This window comes from Geotrypetes seraphini, chromosome 7, assembly GCF_902459505.1.
Source record: "Geotrypetes seraphini chromosome 7, aGeoSer1.1, whole genome shotgun sequence".
NCBI lineage: Eukaryota > Metazoa > Chordata > Amphibia > Gymnophiona > Dermophiidae > Geotrypetes > Geotrypetes seraphini.
The window spans coordinates 102,311,311-102,324,623 of NC_047090.1; the positions used below are offsets into that span (position 1 = coordinate 102,311,311).

Here is a 13,313-nt window from a genome sequence, read left to right on the forward strand (position 1 = left end):
TTCTCTTCACCTCAGGCAGCATTCACCTCATTCTCATCTTGCACAACAGTACATTACATTACATTACATTAGTGATTTTTATTCCGCTTGTGCATTGCGGTTCAAAGCGGATTACATAAGAAGAGAGCTGGACATTTCCAGGAGGGTACATGACATTGGAGAATACAGCTTGAGGGTATAGACTAATGACAGAGAGAGTGTGTAGACATAATAACAATGGAAGATAAATCAGGTTACATTACTATACATATCAAATATTCTGTTTCCATACGTTGGTAGGCAATCTGTTTCGGTAGGGTGAATTGGTTCCAGGTATTTTTTTTTTTTATATGTGTATTTTTTGTCGATTGATGGTATGGTGCCAGGGAGTGATCAAACCTGGTTGGTGGAAGAGGAGAGGGAGATTAGGTAGATTGTAAATACATTTTGAAGAGCAGCGTTTTGATTTCTTTACGGAATGCTTTGAAGTCAGATGTTGAGGTTAACAATCTAGTGATGGAGGGTTCGAGTTTTGCTGCATGCGTTGCTATGAGGTTATCATAAAGCTTTTTTCGATGAGTGCCATTGAGTGGTGGATATGCGAATGGTGTCAGTGTTCTTCTTATTCTGGGTGGAAGGTTACGTTTTAGGCGATCGTTTAGATAGGCAGGTGCAGTACCGTTGAAAACTTTGAAGATTAGACAGTACAGTTTGAATTGAATTCTGGCTTTAATTGGTAGCCAATGAGAGTCTAGGTAGGCGTTGGTGATGTGGTCATATTTTCCGAGGGAGTAGATTAGTCTGAGAGCTGTGTTCTGAACGGTCTGTAGTTTTTTGATCATGTTTGTAGGGCATGGTAGATATAGGATATTGCAGTAGTCCACAAGACCTAGAACCAGGGATTGTACAATGATCCTGTAATGTTCTTTGTCAAAGTATTTCCTTATTTTTCTTAGGTTGCGCATTGTGAAGAATGCTTTTTGGGTAGTTTTGTTGATTTGAGTCTGCATAGTGCAGCATCTGTCTATCAGCACTCCCAGGATTTTGAGGGAGGATTGGATTGGGTATTTGATTGCTTTAATTTCCAGGTCTGTTATGGATGGGTTTTTGTCCGTTTCGAGCATTAAGAATTTGGTTTTGTCCGAGTTTAGTTTTAATTTGTGGTTTGTCATCCATTTTTCTACTTCGTTCAGTATTGTTTCCAGGTGTCCTGTTGAGGTGTGGTCTTGGGTTTCGAAGGGGAGGAGAATAGTTATGTCGTCTGCGTAGCTGAATGATGTTACATTTAGGTTGTCAAGAGTGGTACCAAGGGAGGAGATGTAGAGATTGAATAGAATGGGTGAAAGTGGAGATACCTGCGGGACTCCGCATGGATTTGACCATGGGTTAGATTTCATATCGTTTATCTTAACTCTGTACGTTCTTGTTTTAAGGAATCCTTGGAACCAGTTGTAAACCACCCCTGAGATTCCTATTGCATCAAGTATCTGGAGTAGTATGGTATGATCAACTAGATCGAAGGCGGCGGAAAGATCTAGTTGGATAATTAGGATCCTGTGTCCTTTACTGAGGTGTTGTCGGGCTATGTCCAGTAGTGTTGCTAGTAGTGTTTCCGTGCTGTGGTAAGATCTAAATCCTGATTGGGATGGGTGAAGTATATTGTGGTCAGCTAGGTAGTTGGTGAGGTATTGAGCCACAAGTCCTTCAATCAGCTTGACATATAATGGGATCGAAGCGATAGGTCTATAGTTGGTAGGTGTGTCTACTGGACCTTTTTGGTCTTTCAGTAAGGGTGTTATTATGATCTCTCCAAGATCTTGTGGAAATTGGCCTTCTATGAGAGTGCTTTGTATCCACTGCGTGAGGCTGGTTTTGAATTTGTGGGAGGCATTTGTGAGTAGATACGATGGGCAGTAGTTCAAGTCGCATGAGGTGTGGCTGTATTTTTTATATAGTCGGTTCAAATCAGGCCATTGTAGAGTTGGGAAGGTGGTCCATGTTCTGTCTGCAGTTACGGCTTCTTCCATTGTGGGGGTTGTTATTAACAGTATGATTCTCTTTCTTTTTCCTCTGCAAAGAAGGGACATTCTCTCTGTACCCTGCTCTGCATCCTCGTCTTCACTGTCTCTCCTCATTCCTCCACCCAGTAACATCTCTCTCACACATGCACACTTTCCCCTGGATTCTGTATATGGCATCCAGATTTGCATGTCCAAATTTGGGTATGCTCCTGAGATCTGTGCCTAAATTAATTATCAATCCCTTAACTCTAAATAATTGGATGCTGTCAACCAATTATTGAAGTTAAATGGCACTCATTACAATTTGTGCATGCATCTGGCTGTGTGCTCTCCTCTAAGGCATATGGCCAGATTCTGTATATGGTGCCGCTATCGGCAGCTGCCTAAAAAGCAGCCGCTGATCACATGTCAATCAAGCGATGGTGCCTTATACAGAATCACGTCTCCGGGCAAGATCATGTAGGCCAGGGTTTTTGGGCCTACATTTCTGGCACCTATGCCATGAATCACACCTACATAGGTGTTTTCTGGTGCTTAACGACACTTCTGGATTAGCCATATCCATAGTGGCATTAGGCACTGGGAAACACTTGAACATCAGGGTATTTCGCCATTTCTAACAGTGTTTGTCAATTATCTTAGGTGCCAGTAGGGTGGTTACAAGCACCTAAGTGTTGGCACCAGTTATAGAATTTCTCCGATAATGCCTAATTCAAAAGGGAAACACCAACGATGAGAGGCGCAGCTCTGCAAACACCAGAGTCGTAGAATCAAGGAACAGACCAGATACACCAAGCAATGTGGAAACCAGACTGTTTTGTTGAAGAACAGCCAATTCAGACCTGCCCGACGTGGTCGCATTTTGCCTAAAATTAGGCTGTGTCAGGGGCTAACAACCAAAAGAGAGACAATTCAAACGTGTTTCCCCCCCTAATCAGCCATTTTAATAGACCTCAGAACCACCACTCCTCCGTCCCACAGAAGTGTTATAACGGGGAGATGCAAGTGGTGAACTCCTCACCGGTCTATGCAATTTAAATAATGTGCAATTCTTATCGGTTTTAAACTTGAGTTTTACTTATCTTGGTAATGGTGAACTTTCAGTTCTCATTATAGGCTAGCGGTGAAGAGCACCTTAGAAATTCATTTAAAAATGGGATATTGATTTTTCTAAGGTAACATTTGGCCACACATTAGGAGTCCTCCCTAATCAGGGCCTGAGCACATAGAAAAGCAGACTAAGTCAAAGCACATTCAATTTGTTCAAGCCCTGATTAGATGAAGCAGTTTTCAATTGTCCCTCTTTTGGTTGTTACCCCTGACACGGCCTAAATTTAGGCAAAATGTGACAACGTCGGGAAGGTCTGACTGATTATTCTTCAGTAAAACTGTCTGGTTTCCACATTGTTTGGTGTGTCTGATATGAGCATATCAGGGGCATTGTTTTGTGCATAGTTACAGAAAAGAGCCTTAGTGTGACTAACTTGGGAGCCAACATATATACCAGGTTTCAGCAAGTGTAAGGCTGGTGCCTAAAGTTAGGCAAAGGAATTGGTACTAAGAACAATTCTATAAAAGGTGTGTGCCCTTTATAGAATCACACTTAGGGGCTGATTCTGTACAGGATGTCTAAAGTTAGGCACTTCTTAGACATCTAATGAGGTTGTGCAATTTGTTTCTTTGCATTTGTGTAAGGTTTGGAAACCATTAACAAAGTACTGTAAAGATTAATTTGAAATTGTTTCCCTTATACTTATCGATTTAAGGTGTAGGGAGGGGGGAATTTTATTATTACATGTTTTATATGATGATGGAATATAAGGGTGGGTGGGATGGGAAAGGGGAAGGGATATGTTTTTTATGTAATATATCAATGATTGTTTATAAGTGAGGAAGTAAATGTTAATCTGAATGAATATTTTTAACACTTAATGTAATTTTGAAAATGAATAAAGAATATTAAAAAAAAAACCTAAAAAAAATAAAACTTTTTGAACTGAAAAAAAGAAAGGTGTTGTAATGACTGACTATCTTCCAATGGGCCAAACAGTTAGGGCTCTTTTTACAAAGGTGCATTAGGGCCTTAACGCGCAGCATAGCGCACGCTAAAATGCCACGCGCGCTTGCCGCTACCGCCTCCTCTTGAGCAGGCGGTAGTTTTTCGGCTAGTGCGCGCTATAACGCTAATCTGGTGCGTGCGCTAATAACGCTTGCGCACCATGACCTCAAATCTGAAGATTATTTTTAGTCATTCTGGTTCACTTACAAAATGTTCCTATTTGACAAATTTATCACTCTCATGTGTATCTACAGTCTTTCAAGTGTGAGCCAAAAGTTCTCAGGTTGGATGCCTTGAAAAAGAGAAGCACATTTGCTTCATCCTGTAAGAATTATTTGTCTTTTAGGAGTGTCCAAATGCCATTCAGAATACAGGGGTATGTTTACTTTAGAGCATTAAGCCCTTAACATGCACTAACAGGGGTACCGCACTGCAGGAGAGTGCTAAGGTGTTTTGTGGTAATGCAGTATATCTGTTACCACATCCACTAGGGAATTTTTGGGGGGACAAGGCATGATGTGGGCATGGAAACCTAATCCTGTTAGTTCATTCATGTAAATATAAATTAATAGGAAAACAGATGATTTAACCCTGGATCACTTAACACCCTCCTACTACACAAAGGAGTCGCTAACTTCTCTCACGTTAAAAACTTTCAGTTAACATGTGCGAATGCCTACATTAGCATGCAATCTCATAAAATACCCCCCCAAACAATCAATAATATTAGTTTTGTAGTTAATAGGGTTACCATATGGCTCCAGAAAAAGGAGGACCGACTGAGACATCCGGGTTTGATTTCAATTGAAAGCAATGGAAGTAAAACCCAGATGTCTCAATTCATCCTCTATTTTTTTCTGGAGCCATATGGTAACCCTAGTAGTTACCGTAATAAATGTTAAAATCCATATTAATTGTAGTTCTAATGTCCTTTGATAAACAAACTCCAAAGTTATGATGAAACTGTGTTCTTTCACCGTAGTCAGGCACTCTTTTATCTGTGTTATGCAGTATTCAGTTCCCTCATATCACCCCACTGATATCAAATCTCTGTCTTTTATGAAGGCATAAATATTTTTCCCTTCTGTGTATTGTAAGAGATCAGAAAGGATTTATATCTCTCCTCCTTTAAACTGTTAAAGTTCTTTTCCTTCAATTTTTTCATTAAGGCATGTTTGTGGAATCAAGAAATAACCCTGCTTTCATTACGTTGACACAGTGTCCATAAATCCTATCATCTCTGTCCACTTGTTCTTTTCCCCCTCTGCTTTTGGACACAAATTAAAGAGGTTATTAATTATTCAGAATGCACCTCCCTTTTTGTTATCTGATCTCTGTAGGTCTTCCAAGTCTTCCTGTTTATATTCTTAGTTTCTTCAGTAAAAACTTCAATTGTTTTAGGTTTTATCAGAAAATGTGACACAGAGTCTGCCTTCAAATATCAGTTTCGCTCATGATTGCCCAATTGTCTAGGCTCTAGAGCAGGGCTGGGCAAACTTTTTGACTCATGGGCCACAATGGGTTCTTAAATTTGACAGAGGGGCTGGACCTAGAGAATGACACGGGGAAATATCTGTCCCTGTCACTGCCCCGTCACCGGACCACCGTCCCCTTCACCACCCCGTCCCTACCGTCCCAGTCCCCGCCATCCCCTCACCACCCCATCTTCATCCCCTTCACTGCCCCGTCCCCATAGCATCCATCCCTCTCGCCACCTCACTGCCCTTCGGCACCCCTTGTGCGGTCCATGCATCTCCTTCCCTCCCCCTTACCTTTGCGGCGCGTTTTAAAGTTTGAGTAGCTTGTTGAAAGCCACCAGAGTGTCCGTGCAGTCGCATGTGTGTGTGGTTGGAAGGATGTTGCGTTAGAGAAGCTTCTGCCCACAAACATGCGTGACTGCACATACGCTCCGGTGGCTTTCAACAAGTCTCAAACCTTAAAAATGCGCCGCAAAGGTAAGGGTGAGGGAGGGAGATAGATAAATTTGGGTAGGTAGGGAGGGGGCCGTGCGCAATCGGTGACTACGTGCGTTCCCTCCCTCGGGCCGCAGGTTGGACACCCCTGCTCTACGGTTTGGGTCTTTAAAGTAAGTTATCTGGAACACTTAAAGGAGGTCTTTTACTAAAGATGAGCACGTTATCTGCAGCGAACCCCATATGAATAAAATGAGTCCTGTGGCAGATATCGTGCGCTAATCTTTAGTAAAAGACACCCCTCTCCCCCACACATCACCACATACATTTTTTTTTCTACAATGTTATATCTGCTGTTATAGTGATTTAATCTTTCTTTGCAGTTCATACTCCCCTGATACACCTTATGAGAAATGGAAGCCCTTGTCAGGAATCTAAACATTATTTTTGCCATCTCTAGCCTCCCCATGAAGTTGGATGCCTCAATAATTGAACGCTTATCCAGAAACTTTGCAATGCTCCATAAGCTACTACATATCGCTTTTAAAATTTCTGGATCATTGAACAGTGTTAATGTTTGTGTGCTTAAGATAGAAAAGCTCTGTGGTTCCCTCTTACGAACTACAGCCCAGCCCCGTCTCTCCCTCAATCATTGGGCACAGAGCACTACATTTCCCAGCAAGCCCGCGGAAGCGAAGGGCGCACGCGCGATCCGTAAACACTCGGTGACGTTTTGTTATGGACCGGGCCCGGTGGGGTTTCCGGTGACTGAAGAGGCTTCTGTTTTTTGAAAGAGCTTATTTGGGTGTGGGAACAGGCTCTCGATATGTATTACAAGTTCAATGGGATAACTCAGCGGCTGACGGGCTCCTGTTCTCACGCGGCCTATTTTCCGCAGGTGAGCGGCGCTGCAAGGTCAGACAGGGCCGAAGGCGTTGAGACCAAGGACATGAGCTGCGGTTAATTTAGTCTGCGTCCGTTGACAGCATTATTGTTCTTATTATTTTTAAAGGATTAGCGTCGCCTCGTGCACGCTATCTTTTACATGTGCTGGAGAGAATTTTTTTTTTTTTAAATCAATGCACACACTCTTAGGGAGGCAAAATCAAAACTCAATATCAAAAATATTTCACTTGTAATAGAACCTCAGTGTGCATAACCATGCCACTCAGCAAACTGCAAAATAGATGGAGGCAAAAGAGCTCAGTATTTACATAGATAATGGCGCTCCGAAGTAAAAGTAGAGACACCGTATTCTCTGTCATCGGTCATTAAAAAAAAAACCAACCCTCCACCTTTTTCATAAAACAGGCTCATGCATATCGAGTATCATATACTAAAGAAACATTGTTTCAACCCGCTATAATCAAAAGAAGAGAAACTTAAGGAGCCATGGTATTTGCTTTCTTCAATCCTTCAACATGTGGTTCATTAATGATGTTCTGTCAATCAGAAGAAGAGCATTCTTAATGAATCACATTGAAGGAGTGAAAAAGTGAACATGATGGCTCCTTAAGTGTCTCTTTTGATTATAGAAGGCTGAAAAATTGTTTCCATAGTACGTTATACTAATGTATACAAGATAGATAGAGAATAAACGTGTCTATTTTACTTCAGAGAATGGTTATCTGTGTAAATACTGAGGACCCTTTCCTCCTCCTATTTTTGATAATATAAAAGTCTTGTAGTTTGCTGTGACCTGTGTATGCACATTGAGATTCTATTACAGGTGAAATATTTTTGATATTGAGATTTACTTTTTACCCCCTTTGCTAACCTTGCTTGGACTGGATTTCTTTAACCTAATAGCTATGCAGTAGTGCTGCCTGATTCAGAGAAAAAAAAATTGATTCAGTTCAGCCTATTGAATTGATTTTTCAATTTGATTCGCTTTTCATGCCCAATCGGGTGTTCTTTTTCAAACGTCCTGGCAGATTTATTTTGTAGCCTTTCCACCCCCACCCCCTTTGCCGTCTCCTACCCCATGCCAGTGCTGTGGTGTAAAAATTAACAAAAAAGTTAACACCAGCTCTGGCAGGATACATATTTCAAATTGGACATATTGTAATTACAAAAAAGAAAATATATATTTTTTTCTACCTTCCACTGCCATATCCAACATTTGTTTGTTTTTTTTCCCCACTGTCTATCATCTCTCTTTTCTCTCTTTGCTTTGTGCCCTGGGTCAAACCTCTCTATTCCCCTCCATACAACATCTTTGCCTTCTTTGCCTTCATTATAATGTGCAACAATTTTTCTCTCTCCCCATGAACCATCACTCTCTGCCCTCCACCCTATGCCTAACATTTCTCCCTCTTTTCTCCCTGCATGTCTCCTTCTCCTCCACCATATACAGGATTTCTCCCTCTCACCCCTTTCTACCTCTTTGTTTCATCTCTCCCTTCCTCTCCTCTACCCCCAACAATTCTTCCTCTCTCCCCCTATATGCAGCATATTTCCTCCCCTCCCATTCCCCTGAGCAGCAGCTTTCCTCCCCTCCCACCAATTCCCCTGTGCATCAGTTTTCCATCCCTCCCTTCCATCCCCCTGTATAGTAGTTTTCCTTCCCTCCTCCCTCCCATCATCCTGTGCAGCAGCAGCACTCCACCAACCTACTGTGAGACATACCTCTGGGCCTCCTAAAGTAGTGGCATCGCTGTGAACAGGTTGATTGCAGTCCAGCCTGCCCTTCCAGGGCTTCACTCTGCCATGTCAGCAGTGACGTGGCAGAGGGATGGCCCCAGAGGAGCAGGCCATGAGCTACCAGTTCAGAGCACTGCCTCTGCTGACTGGCCATCGCCATGGCTGTAGCTGCTGCTTTAGGAGGCCTGGGGTTATGATCATGGGGGGATGGGTGGGGTGTTAGTTGCTGAATCAGTGGGTCTGATTTTTTTTCAGACAATCAGTTTGAATCGATTCACTGAAATGAATCGGTGAATTGATTTGAATTGGGCAGCATTACCATACAGTAGCAGCTAAGAGGTGTTATCCACAAATGTGTAAGTGCCGCATAGGGTGTCTTTTGCATTATTTTTTTCAAAGAATGACCAACCCTACCCACTGCATGCAGTGTTCTTGTATATGCGCTACCAAGAGTGTTGAGGACAAATATATTATTATTCCTTTTTGTTACTCTTGCTCAGTCTAGACTTTTTAATGCCTGTGCAGGAACTTAAGACATGCATTTTTAACACAACTGTAAAGCAGCATAGGATGTATTTTGCTGGGCATGATTGAAATATAGGGTCTGCAAATCTTTCATCTTGGCTAAAAAATACATCATGAAATCTATATGTTTTCAATTGCTGGTGTAGCCAAAACATAAGTTTGAATTAGAAAATACTCGTAATAACAGAAGAATTGCCATACTAGGATAGACTAGTATTCTATTTCCAACAGTGACCAACCTAGGTCCCAAATACCTAGCAAGATCCCAAGCAGTTAAACAGATTTTATGCTGCTTATCCCAAGCCATCTCAATGGTGGTCTATGGACTTCTCTTTTAGGAAATTATCCAAACCTTTTTTAAACCTTCCTAAACTAACTGATTTCACCACATTCTCCTGCAAGGAATTCCAGAGTTTAATTATACATTGTGTGAAAAAAATATTTTCTCAGGTTTGTTTTAAATCTACTTCTTAGTAGCTTCATCGCATGCTAGTCCTCGTATGTTTGAAAAGAGTGAACAAGTGATTCACATCTACCATTTCCACAACACTCAGTATTTTATAGACCTCTCTCATATCATCCCAAGCTGAAGAGCCCTAACCACTTTAGCCTTTCCTCATAGGGAAGTTGTCCCATCCCTTTTATCATTTTCTTTGCCTTTCTATGAATCTTTTCTGATTCCGCTGTATTTTTTTTAGATACAGCGACCAGAATTACACACAGTATTTGAGGTGCAGCCGTACCATAGAGCGAAATGAGGGCATTATAACATTTTCATCTTTCTTTTCCATTCCTTTCTTGATGATTCCTAACATTCTATTTGCTTTATTAGACACTGCCACTACTTATTGAACTGAGGGTTTCAACGTATCCTCAACAATGACGCCTAGATCCTTTTCCTGGGCAGTGACTCCTCAAGAGAACCCTGCATCATGTTGCTATAGTTTGGGTTCCTTTTTCTCATATGCATCACTTTGCACGTGCTCACATTAAACGGCCAGTCTCACAAGGTCCTCTTGCAGTTTTTCACAATTCTCTTGCGATTGTGTCATCAGTATCTCACTAGTTATTCCCAAATATACCTAAAATAGTTTTTGCTGTGTTTCTTTTGGAACTTTAAAGTTAAATAAAATGGAAATAGAACAATGTGGTATTTCATTCCATAACATTGTTTTCTTTCTTAATTTGTGTTGCAATACTGTTATCCATGAGCCTCCTCTGTTGTTTTTCCTCTTTCCTGTTATGGATTTGTAGTTCCGCCCTCTCCTGCTAACTGATACTCTTGCTATCAGTTATGTTTTATTATTGTTAATTGCCTAGATCAGTGTATCTCAAACTGTGTGCCTCCTGAGATTTCAGGTGTTCCACGGTACACTGGGGAGGAGGAGGGGTGCCGGTACCAGCTGACTGCCTACAGGATGTGCCTCTCGTGGCAAGAGGCACGTCCTGTAGGCAATCAGTGGGTGCCAGCACCTAACCTACTCTCTGGCCCTCTTCCCATCTGGCACCCCTCACTGGCGTCTCAGGGCCCGCCTTGAGGGCCTTTGCACATACGCGGACATCATCATGATGTCACACATGCGCATGATGTCATCACGGCGATATCCGCGCACTTCCAGGTGCCTTGAGCCATGGCCATTACCTTTAGTGTGCCGTGGCTCGAGAAAGTTTGCGGGACACTGGCCTAGATCGTACCTCCCTGTTACAGTATCAAATAAAGATGAGCCTGAACCTGATCATCTGGTTCTACAGTATTAGAACATTTCAGTGAAATGCATAGGTCTGACCTGTCCTATCTTGGTGGGGTTTTTTTTGTCTTTTCAATGTCCACACATTAACTGGTCTAGACCTAGGAAGGAAGCATTTTTTTTTTTTTTAATGTATCTAATTTTTGAAATACAATTCCAAGATATACATTTTTGTCACAGAAATATATCAGAATCAGTTTTAGTTAAGTAAATGAAATATATTACATAATCATTCTGTGGCACTGTATTCAAATCCACAAGATATAAGAGGAAGGGTGGGGGATGTCCACAATTCAGAAATAAAATTTTTGTATTTAAATAGAAAAAAAGGAAGGAAGCTCTCTAATTATATTCTGTTCTTATGGAGTGGAAGTTGATAGAGGTCGATCTAGGTGTAGATATAGGCAGTTTTGAATTTTAAAAAGCCTGTAAATGTTCAGGACCCCAAAAAGATATATTTAAGGGAATTCCATTTTATAACACACTTGCACAGGAAATTCAACCAAAATAAAGCTCCTAACTGTTCAACATGTGGCCTTAACTCCCAAAACTGCTGACATGTTTTTAAGTAACTCTAGTCACATCTGGAAATACTCTTACTAAGCAGTTAAAAAATCCCAGTGTTGGAAAGATTGTCTCAGTGCCCTGTCACGAACATGGTTTAAAGGGGGAAGGGAATGGGGCTTGATATACATATTATATTCAGGTACTTATTTTGCACCTGGGGCAATAGAATGTTAATTGACTTGCCCAGAATCATAAGGAGCTGCAGTGGAGATTGAACCCAGTTCCCCCAGGCTGCACTAACCACCACTTCATAAAGTAGCTGGTTTCACTCCCACTGTATCATCTTGCAAGGTTTGAGTCAGTTTCAAAACATCAAATGAAGTCTCAGTCTCAATAGGACACTGTGAAGGCTGAGGTGACCCTAGTTTTTTTAAAGGGAGGGATGTCCGTGAATACAGAAAAAACGCAAATAACTTTTTCATGTTATTCGCTGTTTTCTATTAAAAACCATCATGAATAGGGTGAAACTGCGAATAACATGGTGGGAGACCTGGCCTGTTCCTGAAGGAGAGGCAAAACACGGTGAAGAAAATGCTGGGAATCAGCCATTTTCTCTGTAAATGCTTGGAATCAGTGATTTCTCTTTGCAAGTTGACATAATTTGGGGGGAGAAGCCAGCAAGCTAAAAACTGTAAATTGAAACCGCGAATGCTGAAACCGCGAATACAGAGGGAGAAGTGTATAGCTATGTGGCATAAATTGTGCATGAGGCAAATCTATTTAATTGGAAAGAAAGCTCTGGAATGAGAGGGCATAAGGTGAAGTTAAGAGGTGATAGATTACTCCTGAGCCTAAGGAAACACTTTTTTACAGAAAGGGTAGGATGTGTGGAATAATCTCCTGGTAGAGGTGATGGAGACAGACTGTGTCTGAGTTTAAGAAAGCATGGGACAGGCACAGGAGATCTCAGGGAGAGGAGGAGATAGTGGTTGCTGTGGATGGGCCATTTGGCCTTTATCTGCCTTCATGTTTCTATCATTAATAGTGCTACTGGAGAATATTTCAGAAAATTTATAAACCACAAGGTACTCATCCTTGACAAATTATCCAAATTTTACAATTTTCCTTGGCAAAGTCCTGAATGCTAGGGTTATGCATCTGAACCTGCAAATAGCAAGTTGCTTGCAGAATGCTGTCAATTATCTTTTAAACTCCACCTCCTTCCCAGGTAGCTGTTCCTGCCTCCTCATTTATTGGTTTATTTATTTAATCCGTTTTTTACCCCGTTTTTCCCCAAAGATCTCAGAACAGGTTACAGGTTAAACATACATAATATACAGTTTTCAGCAAGTTGCTCAGAAGTGTTTCTGCTCTGTGGTTTTATTATTTCTGAGTATTATGTCTAAGTTCGGTTGGAGGCTCGGTGCACAGAGGTTCCCACTTGTTGGAACCTCTGCCTGGGAGAAGATGCAGACTTGCACTGCAGAAGTCTGCTGCTAGCAGGATCAGCCCTCAGGGACACCCAGTCAGCCTGCTTTTGTATTTTTTGAGCTCAAGGGGCCATCCCCTGCATAGCTTCTTACATCCCTGATTTATCAGGAACTTGAGTGGCCAGGCTTAATAGTAGATTGGCTGCATGGTCCTCTCCCCCTTTGCAGCACAAGGTTTTCCATGGGTTGAGACTCAGTCCAACCTTGTTCTGACTGGCAACCTGAAGACCAAGTTCATCCGGTGAACCTGTGAGGAAGAGTTCTCTATTTGTCCTAGCTGCATTCCTAAGCTGAATCAGGCAGGCATATGGGAAAATTGAGGGGGGGGGGGTGTCTCTAAAAGTGAAATTTAAAGGCTTCTGCAGCCTGAGTCAAGATCCGCCACCTCTAAAAATGTTTTCCCTGCAATTTTTGTACTTCAGGCCATT

At 41.7% G+C, this 13,313-nt stretch overlaps 1 protein-coding gene across 1 annotated transcript in view; it reads left to right on the plus strand.

Annotated features, from left to right (window-relative positions):
• The first annotated feature begins 6,647 nt into the window (after window positions 1–6,647).
• Window positions 6,648–13,313, plus strand: part of LOC117363276 (cytochrome c oxidase subunit 7A-related protein, mitochondrial-like) — a 40,933-nt gene continuing 34,267 nt past the window's right edge. The window contains exon 1 of the mRNA XM_033950709.1: window positions 6,648–6,870. Coding sequence (XP_033806600.1) covers window positions 6,799–6,870 — 72 coding nt within the window. The 5' untranslated portion in view covers window positions 6,648–6,798. The remainder of the gene's footprint in view (window positions 6,871–13,313) is intronic.